The 27,973-nt window shown below is 32.8% G+C and overlaps 1 protein-coding gene across 1 annotated transcript in view; it reads right to left on the reverse strand.

Moving 5' to 3' along the window:
- LOC141552976 (cilia- and flagella-associated protein 43-like) overlaps nucleotides 1-27,973 on the reverse strand; it is a 192,084-nt gene that overhangs the window by 75,135 nt on the left and 88,976 nt on the right. The window contains exons 17-21 of the mRNA XM_074284860.1: nucleotides 23,544-23,674; nucleotides 8,890-9,037; nucleotides 4,341-4,451; nucleotides 691-768; nucleotides 69-194 (exon numbers count right to left, since the gene is read on the reverse strand). Of these exons, the coding sequence (XP_074140961.1) occupies nucleotides 69-194; nucleotides 691-768; nucleotides 4,341-4,451; nucleotides 8,890-9,037; nucleotides 23,544-23,674 (594 nt within the window). The remainder of the gene's footprint in view (nucleotides 1-68; nucleotides 195-690; nucleotides 769-4,340; nucleotides 4,452-8,889; nucleotides 9,038-23,543; nucleotides 23,675-27,973) is intronic.

The raw sequence follows: 27,973 nt of genomic DNA on the forward strand, positions 1-27,973 counted from the left end.
CTCCTTCCTCCTTTTTGGTTCATGTCTATAAAATAAAACAATGATGCTTCAAGTAAATTCTCCTGTACCTTTGCTTCTTCATTATCATTTTCATCATAAAGTTTTTTCATTTCTTCAATATCCAGAGTATATTCTTGTTCTTCCAGTTGTGCAATCTCAGGTGCCAAATCATTTTCTTCCAGCATTTTCTGAACCTGAATTAAATCATAAAAAATGCTGGTGATAAGCTAACACTTTGAGCTTTAGAGTTCTATCCTTATCCACTAATATTGTATTGCTATTTACCATGATCTTAGGGTTTTATGGGGTTGAATAATTTGTTTCTTGATGCTAATCCCAGGTTGGTGATTACAATTGCTTCTCATTTCAGAATACATTCCATTATCATCTATTCTCTTTACCAGACCATCAGAAACATTTAAGAGAACCCAAAAATATAACATTTATTTCACAAAGATGAACCATTTTTCATTTTCCCATATATTTTGCTCTGTTCTTTTATTTACTATTCTGGTTCTGGGTTGAGCATGTATTGGTAACTAACCCACTAGAACATAGGAGAAACATGAGTTTGTAGACAGAGTAAGGAGGAAAATAATAAACTCTATATAATTACCATATCATGCCTTCAGCAGGAAAGATCATGTGGGATTAAAGGCACAGTACTGGAATATGAATTACAATACTTACCGTTTTAGCCAGTGTTTTCATTCCTTCTTTTATCTCGTTCTTTTTCTCTTTAAATTTTTTAATCTCTTGTCTAACAGCCTGAAATGTAACAAATACAATATTTAGAAAAAAAGCAAGAATAGACCCCTAAATGAATACAAGTTATATTTTCAAAAGCATGATTCTAAAGAAAGGCACACACAAAAATGAATGAGATTATAAAGTAAAGGTGAAAAGACTCATCACAATTTCTCTTTCTAGTCTGTACTCTTCAAGTATAGATGAAAGAAAATAAAAACACAGCTTTCACACTGGCACATGGTCAAATCATTGTACAGAAGAAAATTTAAAAGTGAAAATTGGGAATCAGTATTATCATGGAAAGAGCCCTGAATGTGGACTCAGACTTTATCTCTGCTGCTCATTACCTGTATTACCTTAGGTAAGTCATCTTAACTTCTCACCCCTCCTAAGAAAACTAAGGTGTGAGGTGCAACAATGTTTGTGGCAGGCCTTTTTATAATGGCAAGAAACTGGAAATTGAGTGGATGCCCATCTGTTGGAGAATGGCTGAATAAGTAATGGTATATTAATGTTATGGAATATTATTGTTCTATAAGAAATGACCAGCAGAATGATTTCAGAGAGGCCTAGAGAGACTTACATGAACTGATGCTGAGTGAAATGAGCAGAACCAGGAGATCATTACACACAGCAACAACAATATTATGTGATGATCAATTCTGATGGACATGGCTCTCTTCAACACTAAGATGATTCAAACCAGTTCCAATTGTTCAGTCATGAAGAGGGCCATCTATATGCAGAGAGAGGACTGTGGGAACTGAGTGGGTTCACAACATAGCATTTTCACTCTTTTTGTTGTTGTTTGTTTACATTTTATTTTGCTTCTCTTTTTTTTTAACTAGTTTGATTTGATTGTTCTTGTGTGGCACAATAATTGTATAAATATCAATATGTATATTGTATTTAACATATATTTATGCCATCTAGGGGATGGCGTGGGGGAATTGAGGGGAAATTGGAACACAAGGTTTTGCAAGGGTTAATCAAGATTTTGCAAGGGCTAACATTGAATAATTGTCCATGCATATGTTTTGAAAAATAAAAAGCTTAAATTTTCTAAAAAAATAATAAAATAAATAAAAAAGAAAACTAAAATGTGTGACTCCAGATGATCTTTAGGCTCTAAATCTATGATCCTATGAAATTACGCAATATGTAGTTAAATTAAAATGAGTAGGTAAGCAGGCAAATTGTTTTAATTAGGTAGGAGATTTTTAGAAATAGGAAATCACTGTAGTTAACTGAATAGATAAATGAAATGGCTAGATCTGTGCTTTTGGAAATCATTTTTATAGTTATATGAAAAATAAATCAGAATAGGAATAACTATAGAACTTTTCCATAATTCTTTATTTGTAATAATATCTTATTATTATTGCCCCTCACCTATATCTTACCATTGTCCTCTAAATGTTTCAGAGAATATAATGTTCTATGTTTTGCTGCCAAATTAGAAAACTAATAGAATTAAAAATCTTATTGATTTTTAAAAGATAGCTTTTCATTTCAGGAAGGTTTCATAAAAGTTTATATAATTTTTAAGTTTCCAATAGCAAATCAGCCTGCTCCCTTCCTTTTGAATTCTAGGCCTAATTCATTCATCATTTGCTATATCTCTAAGTTATCTTGTTAATCATGTTATAGCCTGGATAATATAAATTCTTCATTCACTTCTGTGTGATTAATTTTTTAAAGTGCTTTTGGATTGTTTTTTTTCAAGTGTTATTATCATGTTTGAGGTCTCAATGTAATTAACACATTAATCTGCAAACAGAAGCTTCTGGAAAACAGAATCTCTCCTTGGACTTTGCATCGAATCTCTATAAGAAGTGGTGCATTTTTTTTAGCAGGTATATATCTATTTTGAAGTCTCACATAATATTAATAGTTTCAGGATAATCAAACAAGGTTATCTTAACAAGAAATCTTGATAATTTTGAAGTATGAATGAAAAATACCTTGTTGGAAGAGAGCTTTTAGGATGGTATCTTGGTATATTAAATGAATTATTTTTTGTAATCAAGAAATTATAAGAACAGCTTTTTATTTATAGGCATTAATGGGAAAATAGGACAAATTAGGATCAATTTTGGGAGAACCCTGATAAGGAGATGGAGCCACATATGATGATAGAATCAGTACTGATATAGAGAAGTTTTTTTTTTTTTTTTTTTTTAAATTTTTTTTATTATATATATATATATATGTTTTATAATATTATCCCTTGTATTCATTTTTCCAAATTACCCCCCCTCCCTTATTCCCTCCCCCCGACGACAGGCAATACCATACATTTTACATGTGTTACAATATAGTCTAAGTACAATACATGTGTGTGAATATCATTTTCTTGTTGCACAATAAACATTAGAATCCGAAGGTACATGCAACCTGGGCAGACAGATATTAGTGCTAACAATTTACATTCACTTCCCAGTGTTTCTTCTATATAGAGAAGTTTTGAAAGAGCATGGTAGAAGAGCAGATGGATAGCTTTAGTGGATGGTTTTGATTTTCTTAATGAGATAACTAAGAACAAATAGGGTTGGGGAATAATATAAAGAGCTTAAAGAAGAGGAGGTTAGGAACAGTTACTGTAGAAAGTGTGATTGTCATTCAGGGAAGAATAAAAAGGACTGACATAGTATGGAAAGCTATAAGCTAAAATTATGATGATACAACACCAATTTATGCTGGATTTGGTTAGCAGGGTTGCGGGTTTTCCTTCAGTGACATGAAACAACATGACAGTAGGAATAGAGGTAAATGGTGGGTTAAGGAATGGCAAATGGGAATAATGAGAAGACAAGGAAGCAAGATATTTAAGGGTATAGAAAAGTACATAATGAAAAGAGTCAACAAGAGAGATGAGACTATAAAGGAAGAAAAGTGAGGTGATATTTATTTAGAAGAGGGATGGAGGAGCTAGAGGTCCCCATAAAAATGAAGAATAGGTTTAAGAGGTATGAAAAGGAAAAGAAAAAGATCTAAAGACGTGTCTTTGAGAGGAAAGCTTCAGAATTTGAAATGATAGCAATGACAGAATTATGGATGATGGTAAAATGTGACACCTGATCTTACTATGGGTGACTGAGATAGGCCCAAGAAAGTTGAAAAGACTGATGACATGAAGCACATAGGTAGGGAAGGAGAAGAAGCCATTAGCTGGTGGACAATAATAAATAGCAATAATATGTTATAGTAAAGCACACTTTTAAAATGTTGCCAAGAGTGCATCAATTTCTTATTCTGTCTCTACCATCACTTATAAAACTATCACTACAAAATAATGATGATGGTGGTAAGAATAGCTAATATTTATATAGTGCCTCCTATGTACCAGACACTATATTAAGAGTTTTAAAAATATTATTGAATTTGATCTTCATAACCATAGAAGGTCATTGTTGTTGTTATCCCCATTTTTATATTTAAGGAAACTTTGGGCAAATCATTTAGCTTCTATTGCCCAAAGTCACACAGTAAGTGTCTGAGACTAGATTTGAACTCAGGTCTTCCTGATCACCTAGGTGTGTATACACATATGAAAACACATGCACATTTTTGTGTACATCCATACATACCTCATCGTTTTTCTTTTCTATCCAGGTTATTTCTTGTTCATAGGCTCCATCCAAGTCAGAATATTCACCTTGTGAAAATCGGATTATCTTTGGTTTCACTTTGTAAAATACCTCCAGGGAAAAAAAATAAGACATTTATATTAACTTAAACTACCAATCCATCAAACTGTCCCTATCTCATCATTTAAGAAATATCTAAAAATTCCACATCATAAAGCTTTCTTGATAATTTGATATGCAATTCACATGAATCCTTTTCAAAAAGCACCTTACATACTGCCTGAATGAATTCTTATTCTAGCGATACTGAACCTTAATGATGATGAAAAAATTTCCCTGCCTAATTGAGTCGATCTACTCCCTTATTCCCCATATATTTTGACCTGACCCTTTTTTCTTCTTGCTGCAGATCTGCCTTTCCTTTTCACTGTTTATCTTTTAGAACTCCCACTCTTAAATTAACAAACTTCTCCAAACTTGAGATTTTCTCATCTCTTGTTCCTCACAGCTTCTGAAACTCATTGAAATTTGGTTTCCCCTATATGAATCTTGGATGATCCTTTCCAGTATTATTTATACTTTCTCTCATCTCCTACTGGGAAAATTAATGTTCTTTGTTCCCTATTAACAGTTTTATATTCTTGTTCTACTACCATTACTCAGAAAACTCTTTTCTGAGGTTCATTCTATTGAAATCCATAACCCATTTAGAAAGTTCTGATTCCCCTTTCATTCTAATGCCTTTTAAAAATTAATATTAAAGGGGAAGCTAGTTGGTGTAGTGGATAGAGCATCAATCCTGAAGTCAGGAGCACCTGAGTTCAAATCTGGCCTCAGACATTTAACACTTCTTACCTGTGTGAGACCCTTGGCAAGTCACTTAACCCCAATTGACTCAGCAAGTATATATATATACACACATACATATATATATATGTGTATATATATATATATTTGGCAAAGTCAAAAAAGAAAACAACTCCTTGAAAAACAGAATTTGAGAAATGAAAAAAAAAGTTCAATGAACAAAACAACTCATTTAAAAGTTCAATTGGTCACATGTAAAGGGAAATAAAAAATCTAACTAAAGAAAATAATTCATTAAAAATTAGAATTGAATAAATGGAAGTAAATGACTCAATGAGACATTAAGAATTAGTCAAGCAAAACAAAAAAAAAAAAGAAAAATAGAAGAAAATGTAAAATACCTCATCAGAAAAACAACTGACCTAGAAAATAGATCTAGGAGAGACAATCTAGGAATTATTGGACTACTTGAAAACTATATTTCAAGAAATCAAAATAAAACTACCCTGGTATGCTAGAACCAGAGGGTAAAACAATCATTGAAAGAATCCACCAATTACGTCCTAAAAGAGACCCCAATATGAAAATTCAAGGAATATCATAGCTAAATTTCAGAATTACTAGATAAAGGAGAAAATACGGTAAGCAACTAGAAAGAAACAATTCAAATATTCAGGAGCCACAATCAAGATTACCAGGACCAAGCAGCTTCCATTTTTAAAGGATCAAATGTCCTGGAATATGATATTCCCAAGGGCAAAGGTGTTTGGACTGAAGCCAAGAATCAACTATCCAAGAAAATTAAACACTATTTTTTTCCAGGGGAAAAAAGACATTCAATGAAATAGGTGAATTTCATTTATTTTTCATGAAAAGGCCACACAGATAAACAGAAAATTTGATCTTCAAATACAGAACTTAAGAGAAAGTATAAAAAGATAAAAAGGAAAGAAAAAAAAAACTATTTTAAAGGTTAAAATGTTTACATCCCCACATGGAAAGATGATAAATGAAAATTTTGAGACCTGTATCTTTGTTAGGGGTATCTTTAGAGGGTATAGGTATAGTTTGACTTTATTGTAAAAATGTGAAAATTTAACTAGGATTAAAAAAAAAACTTAAAAAAAAGAAACTAGAGATGGAAAACAGATTGTATTAGAAGAGGAGGAAAGGGGAAGTAAAATGGGGTAAATTACATCACATGAAGAGGCAAAACCCCCCCAAAAAAACAAAAACAAAAACAAAAACAAAAAACCAAAAAACTATTACCATTGAGGGGGAATGTGCATTATGTGAACCTTAATCTCATTGGATTTGGCTCAAAGAGAGAATATCAGATAAGAGAAACTTGTCTCATCCTATAGGGAAGTAGAAGGGGAAAGGGAAAAGAAAAGGGGAGGCTAACAGAAGGAAGAATAAAAGATGATGGTGAAAATTATAAGAAACAAGGGAGGGGCCTTAGAAGGGGTGGATGTTTGAGGGAGATGGTGGTCAGAAGCAAAACACTGGGAAGGAAGAAAATGGAGAAAGAGAAAAGTATAACGAGGAAAATAAGATGGCAGGAAATACAGAGTAAGTAATTTTAACTGTGAATGTGAATGGAATGACATCTCCCATAAAATATAAGCAGAGGGCAGACTGGATTAAAAGCCAGAACCCTATAATATGTTGTTTATAAGAAACATATTTAAAGCAGAGTGATACATACAGAGTAAAGGTAAAAGGCTGGAGAAGAATGTACTATACTTCAGCTGAAGTAAAAAAAAATCAGGGGTAGTCATCCTGATCTCAGATCAAGCAAAAGCAAAAATTGATCTAATTAAAAGAGATAAAGTTCATTTTGCTAAAAGGAATCATAGATAATGAATTAATACCGATACAAAACTTATACACACAAGTAGTATAGCATCCAAATTCCTAGAGAAGTTAAGAGACTTGCAAGAAGAAAGAAACACTAGATCTAACTTTGGTGATCTTCTCAGCTCCCATTAGTCTAATTACACAGTTTGTACATTTGTATAAATATCTAATCTACTTTCTCTCCTGATTTCCATGTCACCAACTGCTTATTGGCTTTTTTCAAATTAAATGTCTCCTATAGACTTATCAAAATGGGAAAAGCAGAACTCATTATTTTCATTCCAAACTCACCTGTCTTCCAAGCTTTATTAATGTTGAATGCACCAATATTTTTCTTTCTTTCTTCCCCGCCCCCCCCCTCCCCAGGCTGGGGTTAAGTGACTTGCCCAGAGTCACACAGCTAGGAAGTGTTAAGTGTCTGAGATACATTTGAACTCAGGTTCTCCTGAATTCAGGGCTGGTGCTCTATCACTGCTCCATCTAGCTGCCCCCAACATTTTTCTAGTCACTTAAAATTCCCAACATCCATTCATTCTTAACTTCTCACTTTTAGTCACCACATCCAATTAGTTGACAACTTATTTCTATATCTACATTATTCCTCATTTACCTTCCCTCCCTTCCTTCATGCAAATACGACTATCACTGTATTTCAGGCCTAGTCTCCTAATCGATTTCTCTTTCCTTTCATTTTTAATCTCTTAGATTTTTAGGCTTTCTTTAAAAAAATGCCATTGTCTGAAGGATTTATCCTCCCAGGTGCTAAAGCTTTTTCTATCTAAAGTTACCTTGTGAATGTATTTCACAATCTATTTATATACAAACACACACACACACATACACACACACACACACACACACACACACACATATATATATACACACACATATATATATATACATATATATATATATATATATGTATATATATATATATATATGTATAGTCTTCTCTATTAGAATATAAGCAACTTAAGTTAAGGGATTATTTCCCCTCATTCCTTGTATCCTCAGGGTTTAGCAGAGAGACCAGAATATATTACATGTTTAATATATTGTTCAACATACCTAAAATGTAGGCTACGTTATGCTATATTTTATTTAAACAACATATCAAATTATTTATCTTAATTATGCCTATTGATTTCAGGCAGTTTTAAATGTTTATATACACAACTCAGAATAAAACCAGAGGATGATAGATTTCAAGGTGAAAGGGACCATCAGTGAGTCTTTACCAAGATAAGGCATATACTAAGTGTTATAATGCCAAATGAACTAATACAGTAAAAGCTTTTAATGATAGTCACCTCCATGGTTTCCTTCTGGTCCGAGTTATTTAAATAACTACTTCAATTTTTAATGCTGTGGAATATGAAGTATGTGTAAAACTGTAAATTAAACTGCAAACATTTCTTAGTAATACTATACTGAGTTAGGACATAGAAATACTTCTTATAACAATTAGAAGTAAATTACATTTTGTGTTTATTTTTATAGAGCTTTTTGTCAGTTCAAAATAATACATGTAATAGAAAGGCATGGAGAAACGTTTATACAAAAGTTTTAGTATATTAAATGTCATATTATAATTTCTCATCATTTTGAAATTTTTTCTGAGTTCCAAATTCAACATTTCTTTGTATTTAATTTATATTAGTTCAGATTTAGCATTTATCAGTGTGAAATAAGCTAAAAATAATCTCTCAGCAAGCACAAGGGGAGAAACATCTTGAATTGTCTTCTTAAATAACTGAACCATTGCACAAAAGGACAATACTGCAAGGAAACTCCAAAACACGTAGTTGAATAATATAACTAAAAACAGATTGTTGTAGGACTGTGTGATTTTCATTTTTAAAAAGTTATACAGTAACTCAACTGATTGTTTAGTGGCTAAATCAGAACCGATCTGGCTCTCTCTCATCTTCAATAAAGCAGAATTTTCCTCTTCAATGTTGCTGTTCAAAATGTCTAGAAAGGTATGAAAATGCGCAGCAGCTTCTCGAGCTAGAGATTCATTTAACTTTCTGTTGAGTGAAACAGAATGAGAACTGACACATAAGAGAAATATAAAATAATATCAAAAGTCCATTTTACCTTTTCTATATACCTTCACTGAACAGACTATTTACTAGTAAATTAAAATATAAAAAACCTTACATTTTTAAATTACTTAGTTTTAAAAAATCTTAATTGTAATACTAATAAAAATGATGTTTTCTTATTTTCTTTTATTTTTGAATTTCATTTTATATGATTTTCATGAATCTGCATATTATTCCTAGGTTATGCTATTATCATTTCATGTCTTCCAATATTTCTTAGTATTCTTCATAATTGTCATTTCTTATACCACATTAGTGTTCCAATATATTACTATATTACAATTTGTTTAGCCATTTCCCAATCACTGTAAAAATGGGTAGTCTTCAGTCCTTTGCTATACAAATAAAACTACACTTAACATTTTTCATGTCAATAATATATTTAGGATATAATTTTAAAATTCAAATAACTAGATCAAAGGGAATGAACAATTTTGTAGAACTTACCCTCAAGGAAAATAAAGTTAAAAAAAAGTATACTTCAATCTACATTCAAACATAATTCTTTCAGTATGGATAGCATTTTTCATCATAATTCTTTCAGAGTAGTCCTGGATCATTCTATTGCTGAAAATAGCAAAGTCATTCAGAGCTGATCATCCCTTTTCTATAGCATTCTTTTACTATATTGCTATTACTTTGTACACAGTACATTTCACTTTGCATGAGGTTATAGAGAACTTTCCAGCTTTTTCTGATAGCATATCCTGCTCATCATTTCTTTTTTTTTTTTTAAATTTGTTATAACATTTTATTGATAGTACATATGCATGGGTAATTTTTTTTATAACATTATCACTTGCAATCACTTCTGTTCCGACTTTTCCCTTCCTTCTCTCCGCTCCCTCCCCTAGATGGCAGGCAGTCTTATACATGCTAAATATGTTATAGTATATCCTAAATACAATATATGTGTGCAGAACCGAACAGTTCTCTTGTTGCACAGGAAAACTTAGATTCAGAAGGTAAAAATAACCTGAGAAGAAAAACAAAAATGTAAACCATTCACACTCATTTCCAGTGTTCCTTCTGTGGCTGTATCTGATTCTGTCCATCATTAATCAATTGGAACTCAATTAGATCTCTTTGTTGAAGATATCCATTTCCATCAGAATACATCCTCACACAGTATTGTTGTTGAAGTGTATAATGTTCTCCTGGTTCTGCTCATTTCACTCGGAATCAGTTCATGTAAGTCTTTCCAAGCCTTTCTGTATTCATCCTGCTTGTCATTTCTTACAGAACAATAATATTCCATAACATTCATATTCCACAATTTACCCAACCATTCTCCAATTGATGGGCATCCACAAACATTTTGGCATATACAGGTCCCTTTCCCTTCTTTAGTATCTCTTTGGGATATAAACCCAGCAGTAACACTGCTGGATCAAAGGGTATACACAGTTTGATAACTTTTTTGGCATAATTCCAGATTGCTCTCCAGAATGGTTGTATTCATTCACAACTCCACCAACAATGCATCAGTGTCCGAGGTTTCCCAAAGCTCCTTCAACATTCATCATTATTTTTTCCTGACATCTTAGCCAATCTGACAGGTGTGTAGTGGTATCTCAGAGTTGTCTTAATTTTCATGTCTCTTGATCAATAGTGATTTGGAACATTTTCATATAAGTGAAAATAATTTCCATTTCCTCATCTGAAAATTGTCTGTCTATATCCTTTGACCATTTATCAATTAAAGAATGGCTTGATTTCTTATAAATTAGAGTCAATTCTGGAAATGAGGCCTTTATCAGAACTTTTAACTGTAAAATGTTTTCCCAGTTTGTTGCTTCCCTTCTAATTTTGTTTGCATTAGTTTTGTTTGTAAAAAGGTTTTTTAATTTGATGTAATCAAAAATTTCTATTTTGTGATCAATAATGATCTCTAGTTCTTCCTTGGTCACAAATTCTTTCCTCCTCCACAAGTCTGAGAGGTAAACTATCCTATGTTCCTCTAATTTATTTATGATCTTGTTCTTTATGCCTAAACCATGGACTCATTTTGATCTCATCTTGGGTCCATGCCTAATTTCTGCTATATTAGTTTCCAGTTTTCCCAGCAGTTTTTGTCAAATAATGAATTATTATCTCAAAAGTTGGGATCTTTGGGTTTGTCAAACACTAGATTGCTATAATTATTGTCTGTTTTATCCTGTGAACCTAACCTATTGCACTGATCAACTAGTCTATTTCTTAGCCAGTACCAAATGGTTTTGGTGTCCATTGCTTTATAATAAATATAGTTTTAGGTCAGGTACAGCTAGGCCACCTTCATTTGATTTTTTTTTCCATTAATTCCCTTAAAATTCTCGACCTTTTGTTCTTCCATATGAATTTTATTTTTTTCTAGGTCATTAAAATAGTTTCTTGGGAGCCTGATTGGTATAGCACTAAATAAATAGATTAGTTTAGGGAGTATTGTCATCTTTATTATATTTGTTCGGCCTATCCAAGAGCACTTAATATTTTTCCAATTATTTAAATCTGATTTTATTTGTGTGGCAAGTGTTTTGTAATTTTGCTCATATAAATCCTGACTTTCTTTTGGTAGATAGATTCCCAAATATTTTATGCTATCATTATTTTGAATGGAATTTCTTTTTGTATCTCTTGCTGTTGGATTTTGTTGGTGATGTATAAAAATGCTGAGAATTTATGTGGATTTATTTTGTATCCTGCAACTTTGCTAAAGTTGTGAATTATTTGGATTTTGGATTTTATCAAATGCTTTTTCTGCATCTATTGAGATGATCATATGGTTCTTATTAATTTGGTTATTGATATAGTCAATTATGTTAATCGTTTTCCTAATATTGAACCAGCCCTGCATTCCTGGTATAAATCCTATTTGGTAATAGTGTATTATCCTGGGGATGATTTTCTGCAATCTTTTTGCTTATATTTTGTTTAGGATTTTAGCATTCATTAGGGAAATTGGTCTATCATTTTCTTTCTCTGTTTTCAACCTACCTGGTTTAGATATCAGTTCCACGTCTGTGTCATAAAAGGATTTTGGTAGGACTCTTTCATTCCCCATTTTTTCAAATAGTTTATATAGCATTGGAGTTAATTGTTATTTAAATGTTTGGTAGAATTCACATATGAATCCATCTGGTCCTGGGATTTTTTCTTAGGGAGTTGATTAATAACTTGTTCTGTTTCTTTTTCTAATATGGGACTTTTTAACCAATTTAGTTGTTCCTCTGTTAATCTGGGCAAGCTATATTTTTGAAGGTATTCTTCCATTTCATTTAAGTTATCAAATTTATTGGCATAAAGCTGGACAAAGTAATTCATAATTATTGCTCTAATTTCCTTTTCATTAGTGGCAAGTTCTCCCTTTTCATTTTTAAGACTAACAATTTGATTTTCCTCATTCCTTTTTTTAACCAGATTTACTAAGAGTTTATCTATGTCGTTGGTTTTTTCATAGAATCAACTCTTAGTTTTATTAATTCTATAGTTTTTTACTTTCAATTTTATTAATCTCTCCTTTTATTTTTAGAATTTCTAGTTTAGTGTTTGACTGGGGTTTTTTAATTTGTTCCTTTTCTAGCATTTTTAGTTGCAAGCCCAATTCATTGATCTTCTCTTTCTCTAATTTATGCAAGTAGGCCTCTAGAGATATAAAATTTCCCCTTATTACCACGTTGGCTGCATCCCACACATTTTTGGTATGACATCTCATTATTGTCATTTTCTTGGGTAAAATTATTAAGTCTATGATTTGCTGTTTCACCCAATCACTCTTTAGTATGAGATTATTTAGTTTCTAATTTTTCTAATAATTTCTATGGCTTTTTATTGAATGTAATTTTCACTGAATTGTGGTCTGAAAAGGATGCATTTATTATTTCTGCCTTACTGCATTTGAATTTAAGGTTTTTATATCCTAATATATGGTCAATTTTTGTATAGGTTCCATGAACTTCTGAGAAGAAAGTGTATTCCTTTCTATCTCCAAAGATCTATCATACTAACTTTTCTAGTATTCTATTTACCTCTTTGACTTCTTTCTTATTTATTTTGTGGTTTGATTTATTTAATTCTGAGATTGCAAGGTTGAGATCTCCCACTATTATTGTTTTGCTGTCTATTTCTTCTTGTAGTTCTCTTAATTTTTCTTTTAAGAATTTAGATGCTACAACACTTGGTGCATATATGTTTAATATTGATATTGCTTCAATACCTTTGCTACCCTTTAGCAAGATATAGTGCCCTTCCTTATCTCTTTTAATTAGATTAATTTTTGCTTTTGCTTTATCTGAGATCAGGATGGCTACCCCTGCTTTTTTGACTTTACCTGAACCTTTTCTTTTTACTCTGTATGTATGGCCCTGCTTCAAGTGTGTTTCCTGTAAACAACATATTGTAGGATTCTGGCTTTTAATCCAATCTGCTAACTGCTTCCTCTTTATGGGGGAGTTTACCCCATTCACATTTATGGTTAAAATTACCAATTCTGTATCAGTTGCCATCTTGTTAACCCCTGCTTGTAATGTTCTTCTCTAAAATATAATGTTCTCTGGGAGCAGGTTTCTTGGGGAGCTTCTGGAGGCAGCCTTAGTTTTAGTTCTAGTTCAATAATCACCTCAAATTCAGCCAGAAATTAAAATCCAAATCCTTTATTGTTTTCCTTTTAAGTCTTGTCTCCTTTCTTGGGCCCGGTTAGCTTTCTTAGAGGCCTATCTCTCTCCTTGGTTCTGAGAGCTCTTGCTGCTAATCCTTAGCATCTGGCAGCTTCAGCCTCTTTTCCTCTGAATGTCTCCAGGCATCAAGCACAAAAGTGGAAGTTGAATGAATCTGACTCTGCCTCCAAGAATGGGCTTGTGGGAACTCCTTCTTTTATATGAACTCTAAAAGGTATGAATCTTGTGGAAATCTAATAAGTACCATGTACATTAGTGAACTAGAGAACTGTTAACAATACCATGCTAAATTAGATAACTGACTTAGCACCTTGTAAGAATTCTAAGACCTGCTTATGCTTTTATCCTTTCTTTCCCCCTTACCAACCTTCCTAGTATTAAACTTGTGAGCAACACTTGCTTCTCACAGCCCTCCCTTTTTATTATCCCTCCTCCACCTTAAACTTCCCCCTTTCTTACCCCCTTTCCTCACAATTTCTGTATTCCCTTCCGCTTAGCTTACTCCTTCCCTTTTTACTTTTCCCCTCCCACTTTTCAATGAAATAGGAGAAGTTTCACCATAAATCAAATATGCCTAATATTTTTCTCTTTCAGCCAATTCTGATGACAGTAAGATACACACTATGTTCATCCCTCTCCATTCTTTCTCTCAGATATAGTAGGTTTCCTTTGCCTCTTTGTTAGATATAGTACTCCCACTTTACCCTTTTCCCGACACAATTTCCTTTCCACCTCTAGTTTCTAGGACAAAGTATACATGTGCTCTTTATAGCAGAAATATAGTCCAATATTTCTTTTTACCTTTTTAGGTTTCCTTTGAGTTCTGTATTTGTAGATCAAACTTTTTGTTTAATTCCTGTTTTTTTCATCAGAAGTAGATGAAATTCACTTATTTCATTGAATGTCCATCTTCTTACCTGGAAAAAAATGCTCATTTTGGCTGGGTAAGTTATTTTTGGCTGCATATCACGTTCCTTAGCCTTTCAGAATATCAGATTCCAGGCCCTTCCATCCTTTAATGTGGATGTTGCTAGATCCTGAGTAATCCTCCTTTGTATTTGAATTGATTTTTTCTAGCAGCTTGCAGTATTTTTTCCTTTGTCTGATAGTTCTGGAATTTGGCCACTATATTTCTTGGGGTTTTGATTTTAGGGTCTCTTTCAGTAGGTGATCAATGAATTCTTTCAATGTCTATTTTACCCTCTGTTTTTATAACATCTGTGCAGTTCTCTTTGATAATTGGAAAATAGTGTCCAGGCTCTTTATTTCATCATATTTTTCAGGAAGTCCAATAATTCTCAGATTATCTCTCCCAGATCAATTTTCCAGGTCTGCTGTTTTCCCAAGAAGGTATTTGCCTTTTTTTTTAATTGTTTCACTTTTTTGGTTTTGCTTATCTGACCCTTGGTGTCTCTTCAAGTCATTCATTTCCATTTGTTCAATTCTGATTTTAATATATTATTTTCTTCACTCACTTTTTTATGTCTTTTTTAAATTGTCCAATTGAGTTTTTGAGTGAGTTGTTTTTTTCTATAGAATTTTTTTCCATTTTGCCAATTTTATTTTTTAGAGAGTTATTTTCTTTTTCCAATTCACTAATTCTGTTTTTCAAGGACTTGATTTCTTTATCCACTCTATCTTTAAATGAGTGGAATGACTTATCCAGACTCTCTTGCCAAGCTTCCCTTTTCTTTTCCCATTTTTCTTCTAGCTCTCTTGTGAGAGCCTTTTTAATTTCTTCTATGAGAGTCTTGTGTGTTGAAGACCAGATCATATCCCCTTTTTGGGATTTATCTGGAGACAGTCTGCTTTTAGTCTCCTCAGGGTTTAAAGTCTGCTCTCTATCCATATAGAAGCTATCAAAAGTTAGAGTCTGTTTTAAGTTTTCTGCTTATTTTGTCAAAGAAAAATCAGAGAAAACAAACTAACAACAACAACAACAACAACAACAACAACAACAAAAAGCAAATGCTATCTGTTTTTTTCAGGGGGGGGCAGGATAGTGTTACCGAGCTTCCTTTTCAGACTGTGGGGGGCAGTAGTGAGGCACTAGCAGGAAAGCAATGGGTGCACTGTGTCTGTGCTCTGAGACTCTGAAATTCTGAGGGTGTGCTGAGTCACTCTGAGTGGGTCTGACCAGGTCCTGAGAGACCCTAGCTTTTTGGGTTATAATCTTTACCCCCTGTATTTTTAGCTTCTCTGCTTGTCTACTGGCTTATTGCCAGGGCAAAGTAGCCAACATTGTGGTAAAGCTCTTCCTACAGAAATGGCTGAGATCACACCCACCCCATTCTGGTCTGCTCAGTGTGAGCTGCCTGCCTTACTTTGTCTGCTGTGCTGTTGCTGCCTGCCCTCAATCTGTGCCCGATCTAACTGTCCCCACCCTCGAGAAAAAACAGAGCTTTTCTGGCGAATTTCGAGGATATCTTCTCTTGGTAGTTATTTGTGGTATTTTCTATCAAACACTAATTCCGAGGTTTGTCATGAAATAAATTATTCTTTTTTTATTAATAGTTTTTATTTACCAGATATATGCATGGGTAATTTACCATGCAATTGATAATTGCCAAACCTTTTGTTCTAATTTTTCCCCTCCTTCCCCTTCCCCCCCACCAGATGGCAGGTTGACTAATACAAGTTAAATATGTTAAAGTATAAATTAAATACTATATATATATATACACACACACACACATACATGTCCAAACAGTTGTTTTGCTGTACAAAAAGAATCGGACTTTGAAATAGTGTACAAGTAGCCAGTGAAGGAAATCCAAAATGCAGGTGGACAAAAATAGAGGGATTGGGAATTCTTTGTAGTGTTTCATAGTCATCTCCCAGAGTTCTTTCTCTGAGTGTAGCTGGTTCAGTTCATTACTACACTATTGGAACTGATTTGGCTCATCTCATGGTTGAAAATGCCCACATACGTCAGAATCGATCATCATGTAGTATTGTTGTTGAAGTGTATAACCATCTCCTAGTCCTGCTCATTTCACTCAGCATCAGTTCATGCAAGTCTCTCCAGGCCTTTCTGAAATCATCCTGTTGGTAATTTCATACAGAACAATAATATTCCTTAATATTCATATACCACAATTTATTCAGCCATTCTCCAAGTGATGGGCATCCACTTAGTTTCCAGTTTCTGGCCACTATAAAGAGGGCTGCCACAAACATTCTTGCACATACAGGTCCCTTTCCTGTCTTTAAGATCTCTTTGGGATATAAGCCCAGTAGTAACACTGTTGGGTCAAAGGGTATGTACAGTTTGACAACTTTTTGAGCATAGTTCCAAATTGCTCTCCAGAATGGCTGGATGTAATTACAATTCCACCAAGAATGTGTTAGTGTCCATTTTCCTACATCCCCTCTAACATTGTGCATTATCTTTCCCTGTCATTCTAGCCAATCTGACAGGTGTGTAGTGGTATCTCAGAGTTGCCTTAATTTGCAATGAAATAAATTATTCTGAGATAAAAGATGGAGCTTAAATAGATATGTATATCCTCTCTGACATCTTGGCTAGAAGTCTATATTACTCTTCCACTTCTAGGTAGGAATACCTTATCAAAGGACATTATTGTTAAATGTCTTATTATTACTAAAATGCCTTGGCTTTTAGCAGCAAAATCTAGCTTTGATTTTAACTTAGTTTGTAAGATCAAAATATTTTCATTTACACGATGGGAATGAGAAAAGAAAAATAGTTCCTTTGGTTAGAATGATGTAGGGATTCATAGACAATGAAATCATGGAAGAACTAAGGCTACTGCTTACTTTGTGTAAAAAATGTTGTCTAAACAAATTTAAAACTTAACACAGATTATGCTATCAGATGATTCTACAAAGAGTATATTGTCTCAAGCAAAGCCATGACTACACCACCAAAGGTATGTTAAATACTAATATTTATAGGTGGAAAGGAGAGCAAGTTCTTTTTTTTAATGTACTTATTTAAAATTTAAATGCAAAATAAGAAAACAAAAGATAAAAGGAGGAAAAAAAAAAAGAAAAACATTGCCTAGCAGAATATTAGGGCAGATTCAAAATGTATAACATAAATATCCATTTCAAGAAAGATATATAATAAAGGAAGATATTGTATTTATGACTGTCCATTTCTTTGCTTTCTTGTAAGTTTTCTTTTGTTCTCTACTGTGCATTTCCCCCCTTTCCTCCCTCCCACTTCCCCTAAGAAGGCTACAGTTAAACACAGATATATTTATACACACACACATATAAACACACACTGATATATACATACACACAAAGGCACACACACATGTATACAGATGCACATACACATAACACCTAAAATAATATTAATATATCTGACATATAATATAGATTTCTCTCTTGACTGTATTTTTTGTTTAGTTTGACTTTGTCTGAGATCAATGATTATACCCTAATTTTTTCCCTAATAAATTCTCCTCCTGATCATTGTTATTGTGTTTATTTATATCTCTTATTGCCTATCCTTGATAACTTTTCAACTTTACTTCCATCCATTAACTTGCCTTGCTCTTACTTAACCTCCTCATCCCATGGATTACTCCATTTCTCTCCCTCTTCATCCCCACCCCTATTAATCTATACACCTTATTATACTCATGTTAAACTATACATCCTTTTATATCCCACCTTATGCTAAGGGCTACCAGCCCTTCTCCTCCATCTAATTCCTTTATCTTGATTCTTACTCTTGCAATCATCTCAATTTTATAGCATAGTTACTGTTTGTACCTTTTCATATATGGTTTTGCTTTTGGGAGAAACATCATACTCAACTCTTACACCAATATTTTTTGGACTATCCAATTACTAATGTCAGTCTTAGATATATGGTTTACACTTCCACATATAAAACATTAACAGTTTGTCCTTATTAAATTCCTTGAAATTAGTCCTTGATGATGGCTCTTATATGTTAAATTTTCTATTTAGCTAGGATTTGTTTGAGACAAAAATCCTAAAAATCTGAGTTCATTGAATACCCATTTTTAATTCAATATTTTAATTAATTTTGCTGGATATGATATTTTTAGCTACAACCCTATTTCTTTTGATTTTCAATATATAGTATTCTAGGATTTGTAGCTTTTTATTGTAGCCACTCTTGTGCAATTCTAATTAGCTCCAACTTATTTGAATTGTTTTTTTTTTTGTTATTGTTGCTTGTAAAATTTTCTCTTTAAAGAATTGACTCAAATTTATAAGAAATCAAGCCATTCTCCAAATGATAAATGGTCAAAGGATATGAACAATTTTCAGATGATTAAAATCATTTCTAGAAAGGTGAAAAGGTATTCTAAATTACTATTACCAGAGAAATGCAAATTAGGGCTACTTTGAGTACCACTATACACCTCTCAGATTGACTAAAATGACAGGAAAAGATAATGATGAATGTTGAAGGATGTGGGAAAACTGGGACACTGATACATTGTTGGTGGAGTTGTGAATTGATTTCACCATTATGGAGAGTAACTGTGCCCAAAGGAAATCAAACTGTGCATACTCTTTGATCCAGAAGTGTTTCCTACTGGGTTTGTAGCCCAAAGAGATCATAAAGGAGGGAAAGGGATCCACATGTGCAAAAATGTTTGCCTTTTGTAATGGCAAAAAACTAGAAACTTAGTGGATGTCCATCAATTAGAGAATGGCTGAATAAGTTATGATATATGAATGCTATGGAATATAATTGTTCTGCAAGAAAAGACCAGTAGGATGATTTCAGAGGGGCCTGGAGAGACTTACATGAACTGATGCTAAGTTCAAACCAGGAGATCATTGCACACAGAAACAGCAAGATTATATAATGATCAATTCTGATAGACTTAGATCTCTTCAACAACAAGATAAATAAAGCCAGTTCCAAAGATTTAGTGATGGAAAGCCATTTGCATCCAGAGAGAGGACTATGGCAATTGAGTGTGGATCACAACATAGCATTTTCCCTCTTTTTGTTGTTGCTTGCATGCATTTTGTTTTCTTTCTCATTTTTTTTTCCTTTTTGATCTGATTTTTCTTGTGCAGCATGATATTTGTGGAAATATGTATAGAATTGCACATATTTAACATATATTGGATTTCTTGCCATTTTGGGAAGGGGATGGAGGGGAGGGAAAACATTTGGAACACAAAATTTTGCAAGGTGAATATTGAAAATTTTGCATATGTTTTGAAAATAAAAACTTTAATAATAAAAAAAATTACTCTTTAATTTGGAGGTTTGGAAATTTATCAGTGATATTCCTATATGTTTTTCTTGTAGGGTCTCTTTGACTGGTACATTTTTTTATATTTCTACTTTTCCCTTTCTATCACTTCAGGACAATTTTCTTTTAATTATTTCTTGTAGTATTGTGTCAAGGTTCTTTATTTTGGTCATAGCTTTCAGAATAGTCCAATTATTCTTATGTTTTCTCCTCTTCATCTGTTCTCTAGTTCTGTTGTTTTTATTATAAGATGTTTCACTTTCTCTTCTATTTTTTAATACTTTATGTTTTCTTTTATTATTTTTTTAGTCTTCTATAACTTCACTGGCTTCCCCGTGTCTAATTCTAATTTTCAAAGAGTCATTTTCTTCTTTAAGACTGTACATCTCCTTTTCTAGTTGGTTTTCTTTTCGTGATCTTGTTTTTCTTGGATTTTTTTTTTTAGTTTTTCCTCAATCTCTCATTTGATTTTAAAATTCTTTTAAAAGTTTTTTTAAGTGTTTTTTGAATTTTCCTATAAATTTTTTTGAGTATGTAACCATTTAACACCCTTTGGGATAGAAGTACTTCTTAACTTCAGTATCTTCTAAAGATGAATCCCAGTCTTCTATATCCCCATAATAACTTTCTCCTGTTCATTTTTCCCCCATTTTTTAAAAAATAAGGATTTATTAGTGTAATCACCCCTAGTTCTGGGGTGTGTGTTTGTGGGAATGGTGCCTCTAGCTTCACTTCTCTCCCTCTGAACCCCAGATCAAGAACTCTGCCCTCCTATAATGCCTGCCACTAAGTAGCATACTATCCCACTGCTTTACATTCACCAGGTATATGCTGGTTCTTTCTCATCCATAATATTGTCTCCACAGCATAGCTGGCAGTCCTTATCAGCAAAGGTTACCTTAATCTTATTAGATTTAGACTCCTGAGTCCCCACATGGTCCATGACATGAAAGTTCCTGGTTCAGGCAGAGGTTACTTCTGAACCCAGCTTGCCCCAGGACTTCCCTGGCTGTTAGCCTAGAGGTATTCTATCCTGGGTTCCTGGGATCATGGGGTGGGTTTTCAGATTTTCTGCAGTTATCCCAGGATAATCCCTCTTCTGGCCCAAGTCTTATTTTCCACCAGTCTATTTTCCCTCTAAGGCACAATTGTGTGTGTGTGTGTGTGTGTGTGTGTGTGTGTGTGTGTGTGTGTGTGTGTTGTAAATCTGGGGAACTTAGAATTTTCTGATCTACACCACTCTTTTCCAAGAAAGTTCTACCATAAAGTTTCTTTAAAAGACTTTAATCTTTGTTTCCTGGTGTTTTAGTAATCTAAAAGCCACTAATAACCATGAATGGACAATACTATAAGTAGTTGCTGGACTACTGGATGCATTCAAGGGGTAAGGAGGGAATGGTGTTAGAATTAATGGGTCTTCAAATACCCTTTTATGTAACTGGAAGCACAGGCATAATGTTCCAACATCAGTCAGAATGAAATATTTATCTTTCTCTTTTACAAGCAGAGAATTAGCCCATAATTCACAAAAATTTTGCTGCTAATTTCCACCACCTTAAAAATGTTTTATGTACTTTACCCACAAAATACTCTTTTTACACTTTTCCATATAGGCATCATAGCAGGTGATTTTTGAGAATGCTGCCTTTACTACAGTAGTACCACCACCCCAAATTAATCTAGTTTGGATTTCTGGTCCTGTGGTATCAAGTACTATAGCACCATGCCAGCAGATGATGTGACTGGGAAAAAACAAAAAAAAAACATCTTTTTTCTGTTTATAATAGCTTCTGCATTTGTAGTAATGACTTTCATGGGAGTTTAGGCAAACTACATTTATTCCAGCTTTCATCACCTCTTTTAACTTTTCCATAGAATGGAAAGATAGACCAAATAGGAAGATTATTCTGGCTTTTCTGGCATTATTGGACTTTGAGTTAGGATCCAGATAACACATTTTACAGCAAAGTATCCTCTATGGCAAGAAACTGCTGGTTCTGAACAAAATCAGATGCTGCTTCACTGAATGACCAGACTATTATTATAATTCTCCAAAGAACTCTAAATGAGAAACTGTTTCCTGGTATATTGCTCCTCTCTGTATATATAGTGTTGTTACAGACATTTTAGTATATTCTGTCAATTTTATTTTTGCTTCTTTTATTATTATATTATTAAACAATATTTATTAATTAAACAATTATTAAACAATAATATTGTTAATAGTGTTGGAGGTATTCTTTGGTTTGTTAATTTCTTTGATCCATTTTAAAATTATTTCGTTGGATTTTGGAAGTTTTACTTTTGGGGGTACATATTTTTTTGAGAGTCTTGGTGGTGTTTTTTGCATCCCTTCTATTGTCTCAGAAATATAGTAGCTCCTTTTTTCTCTAGTAATTTTTATAACTTTTGTCAGTTTATCTTAATTTTAAAGGATAGAGAACAGCTTCTGGGGAAGAAATTATGTGTCCTCCTACCATATGTGGCTATATCACCAGAACAGAATGCATTTTTTAAGAACTACCCTCCTGTGATAGTTTTTCTCTTTCTAGCTGCATCCAGAAAGAATAAATTCAGGTCCTGCCTACCCATAGCATGGATATCATAAGCTGAACTGGATGAGAGGAAAGGTTACCTGCTGTTCCTCCTCCTCTCTTTTGCACCCTCTGGTCCCAAGAATTGAATTTGGGATTTTATTTCATTTTTTTCTTTTAGTTTTAGGTGCAGGTGGTAGAATTCCCAACAAACCCAGACTCAAACCATGGTGACTTTGGAGGAAGGATTCCAGACCAGATGTTATAGCCAGCAAAAAAAGCCCTGAAAAACCAGAATGCCTTGGAACTTAAAACCAAAGTTTTATTTTTATTTTTTTAAATTTGGAACTTGGGTTCCTATTTAGGAACTGAGCTAAACTGTGATTCTACTTCCCCAAACAAACACAAGTTTTTTGTATGTTTTTTCTTATATAAAATCCAATATAACTGTTAATTTGTGGTTAAATGAAATTGGTATTTAGGAGACCCTTAAAATTGAAGAAACACTATTGGTGAAGATTGGAGCCAATGGTAAGAGATTCTCCCGACCCTCATTTATACATCAGAACAGTGGGGGAAGGGTGAAAATGTAAGAGGCGATATAGAACAGGGGAGTCATTTTTATACAAAGTTGTTACTTGGCAAATAATAAATGAAAGAGTAAGAGGGCAAGGTATTCAAGTGTAGAGAATATCCACCACAAAATTTAGATCACTGAATGGCTTCTCCTTCCCACATCATTAAATGGTATATTTATATATAATAAAGACTAATTTTAGTAATTAACTAATTACAAGCAAAAATCCAAGAACTTACTCTCATTAGACACTGTAAAATGTCTTTTGGATTGACCCACTTAAAATAATAAAAAAGGATTCCTTTTTAAAAGGATTGAGTAGCTTGCTTTTGTTTTGAATTATTCTTTTGGCAACACTCTATGCCATTGCTCCTATCCATCAGCACAAACAATTGGATATTAAATATTACAAATAATATTTTCTCCGCCTTTACTTACTTCCATTTCAGACAAACAAGGGTACCATCTTCCCTACCATTTGCTAGTATGGAACGGCCATCAAATGAAAATGCCAGTGATCGAATTCCTTGTGCCTGGTAAGAATGGCATTGAATCTGAGCAAATGTTTCCTGAATGGTTAAAGAAACATCATTTAAAAAGCATAAATGTTTCTATTTCACTGTATATTTTATTAATAAAATAATATGCACATTTATTTTTCTATTGTTACTGTGATTTATTCAGTCAAATACAGAGATTCTTAAATTTGGGGGATATGGAATATTAAAATTGAGTCTTTGGAATGAGTTGTTCCTAATAATTTTGTTTTATTACTAGTTACTTAGAAATATTAAACGTTTAACCCAATGACAATTCAAAATGAAATTATTTCATATTTATTATTTTAACAATATATTTGTGACATTGGAAGGAAAAGAAATTATTATTCTCAAAACATATATGTGGGAAAATTGAGGCATGAAAAAGTTTAATGATTGATTGACAGTTATACATTAATAAAATAACTAGAATTAAAACTCAAGATGCCAGCCTTCCAACTCAAGATTCTATTTAAACTAAATTGATAACATAATGGTAACATGATGTAATAAAAAGAACAGGAGTCTTGGAATCAGAAGAATGAGGTTTATAGACACTGCCCTCCCCCTCTTCTCTTTCCCTTTCTCTTCGTTCCTTTCTTCTTTCCTCCTTGTCTTTTTTCTCTGTATACAGTCTCCCTTAATGACCCCATATACTCATAGAGTTTAGCAATAAACTTCTATCCAGAGGCCCTTAAAAGCTATATCTCCACCCTATCCTCTGCCCATAGTTACAATTCCATATTTCCAACCAATAAATGTGTCCATTTGGATATTTTACTAAAACTTTAAAGCCAACATAGCATGAACAGAAGTCATCTTCCTCCCAAGTCTTTTGCCTCTCCATTTAACTTATCTGTTTTGATGGATGGCACCATCATTCTCCCAGTTTCATCTATGTTTTTAACCTTAGCGTTATCTATGACACTTGCATTTTGTTCTTGTATCACATTTAATCCATTCTACCTCTAAAGTGTCTTTCACACTTGTCCCTTCTCTTTCTCACTCCAACTGTAACTACCTTAATTCAGACCCTATTCTTTCTTTTTAACTAAACTATTATACTAATCTATTGACTTTCTCTTTCCAATACATCCTTCATGCTGTTGCCCCACTATGACACTCTATTACTGTAGCTCCCAATTACTTCCAAAATAAAATACAAAATCTCATTTTTACATTCAAAGATCCTTATAACCTGGCAGACTTCCCTCCTGAACAGTTTCTTACACTTCAATACTCTCCCCTCTTAGCATTTCTGACTTCAAGTTTTAGTTTTCTGCAAGAAGCTTTTAGTAGTCCTACTTAATTTTAGTGCCTTACCTACCTTCAATTTACCAGAAAGAGAAAAAGAAAAAGATAAAGAAGAGGAAGAAAAGAAGGAGGAAAAGGAAGAGGAGGAAAAGGATGAGAGAGACACACAGAGAGAAAATGGAATCAAATTTACAAGAATAAGAGCCATTTCCCAGATAGATGTGAATAAACAAAATTAAAGAATATAGATAGTTTTCAGAGAAATAAATTCAAAGGTCAATTTTTGTTATTCAGTTATTTCAGTCATGGTCCAATTCTCTGTGATCCCATTTGGAGTTTTCTTGGCAAAGAAATTGATATGGTTTGTCATTTTGTTCTCTAGTTAATTTTACAGATGAGGACACTGAAGCAAATGAGATTGGGTAGCTTGCCCAGGGTTACACAGCTAGTGTCTGAGGCTGGATTTGAATTCAGATGTTCCTGATTCTAGGCCTACCTACTATGTCATCAGAGCATATGAAATATATTCTAAATCATTAATAATTTTAGAAAATTCAAATTCAAACAACTTTTGAGATATCATCTCATATACATCATATTGGAAAAGTTGAGCAAAAAAAAGGAAAATGACATAATAGAGAAGTTAGAAGAAATTAGGTACATTAATGCATCATAAATAGAGCTATGAACTAATCCAGTCATTCTGAAACTAATTTGGAACTATATCCAAAAATCTACTAAAGTAAACTATCTTTTGACTCAGTAATGCTGCTCCTGGGACTATACTTCAAAGATAACAAAGGAAAAGGAAAAAGAACAAATATTTAAAAAAACTATTTCTAGCAGCTCTTTTCATGGTGGCAAAGAATTGAAAAAGGGATTAATTGTTAATAAGTTTCAGAATATGATGGGTATACTGTATTGTAAGACACTTGGTAGTATAGTGAATAGAGTGAGGGACCTGGAGGCCAGAAGACCCGAGTTCAAATTTAGCCTCAGATACTTAGTAGTTGTGTGAACCTGAGCAAGTCATTTAATATGGCTGCCCTAAGAAGCTGTTGTTAATTTCCCTTTTGTTGGGTAGGATTAAGGAGAGGGTTTCAAAGAAATCTAGGAAGTCTTTTTTCCCACTTAATAGTATTTTATTCCAATCAAAGTCACTAAGCATCAATAAAATAAACATAATGCCAAGAATAATTCTTCTTCTTAAATAACAGTAAAAAGGGGGAAAAAAATCTCTAAATTTCTAATGGTCATCCTATGTCATAGTCAACAATGTAATAAATTATTTGGCTTTCAGATGAAAGATAATGGATTAGGATGAAAAAATATTTCCAATTATATGTAAAAATAGTTTTCAACATTTATTTTTTAGGATTTTGAATTCCAAGTTTTTCTCCCCTCCTTCCTCTCCTCCCCCAAAGAGCAAATAATCTGATATAAGTCACATTAAACTAATTTCCACATTAATCTTATCATGAAAGAAGAATCAGAATAAAAGGAGGAAACCATGAGAAAGAAAAAATACAAAAACAAAAAAGTGAAAGTAGTTTGTTTCAATTTGCATTCAGACTCCATAGTTCTTTTTCAGAGCATTTTCCATCAAGATTTTTTTTTTTTGAATTGTCTTATTTCAATGTATTGCTAAGAAGAGCTAAATTTATCATGATTGATCATAGCATAATATTGTTATTATTGTGTACAATGTTCTCCTGGTTCACTCAATATCAGTTTATGTAAGTCCAGGTATTTCTGAATATGTCCTTTGGGAATAGTTCCAAATTTGCTCTCTAGAATCTAGCTCACAATTCCATTAATAATGCATTAGTTTTCCAATTTTCCCACATCTCCAATATTTATAATTTTCTTTTTCTGTCATATGATGACCATATCACCAATATGATAGTATGAGGCAATAGCTCAGAGTAGTTTTAATTTGCATTTCTCTGATCAATAATGACTGAGAGCATTTTTTCATATGCCTGTAAATAGCTTTAATTTCTTACTATCCATTCATATCTTTTGAACATTATCAACTGGAGAAAGACATATTCTTATAAATTTGACTCAGTTCTCTCTATATTTGAGAAATGAGGCCTTTATCAGAAACACTGGCTATATATAAAAACTATTCCCCATATTTCTGTTTTCTTTCTAATCTTAGTTGCACTGATTTTGTTTGAGTTTTTAAATTTGATATAATTAAATTTATTCATTTGCATTTCATATTTATAATGTTATCTATCTTTTGTTTAGTCATAAATCTCTCATTTCTCCACAGATCTGACAAACTATTCCTTCCTCTCCTTGTTTATGTATGGTACCATCCTTTATTTCTAATTCATATATTCATTTTGACTTAATTTTGTTATAAGGTGTGAGATACTGGTCTATACTTCATTTCAGCTACATTATTTCTAGTTTTTCCAGCAGTTTTTTTTTCCAAATAGTGAATTCTTATTCCAGATACTGGAGTCTTCCCAACAATAATAGATTACTAGAGTCATTTACAACTGTGTCTTGAGCACCTAATTCATTCCACTGATCCACTATTCTAGATCTTAGCCAGTATCAAATAGCTTTGTTAATGCTGCTTTATAATTTTAGCTCTGGTACAGCTAGACCAACTACTTTGCCTTTTAAAAATTAATTTTCTTGATATTATTGCTGCTTTGTTATTTCAGATGAATTTTGTTATTTTTTCTAGCTTAGTAAAATAATTTTGGATAGCTTGATTGAAATGCCATAGAAAAAGTAAATTAATTTAGGTAGAATTGCCATTTATATTCTATTAGCTTAGCCTATCCATGAGCAATTGATATTTTTCCCTTTGTTTAGATTTGACTTTGCATAAAAAGAATTTTGTAATTTTGTTCATACAGTTCCTATGTTTGTCTTAGTAGGCAGACTCCTAAATATTTTATTTGTATATAGTTATTTTTACTGGATTTTTTTCTTTCTATTTCTTGCCTACTGGGCTTTATTGGTAATATATAGAAATCCTGATGATTTATGTGGATTTATTTTATATTCTGAATCTTTACTAAAGATGTTATTTTAAGTAGCTTCTTAGTT

The sequence above is a fragment of the Sminthopsis crassicaudata genome, chromosome 2 (assembly GCF_048593235.1).
Source record: "Sminthopsis crassicaudata isolate SCR6 chromosome 2, ASM4859323v1, whole genome shotgun sequence".
NCBI lineage: Eukaryota > Metazoa > Chordata > Mammalia > Dasyuromorphia > Dasyuridae > Sminthopsis > Sminthopsis crassicaudata.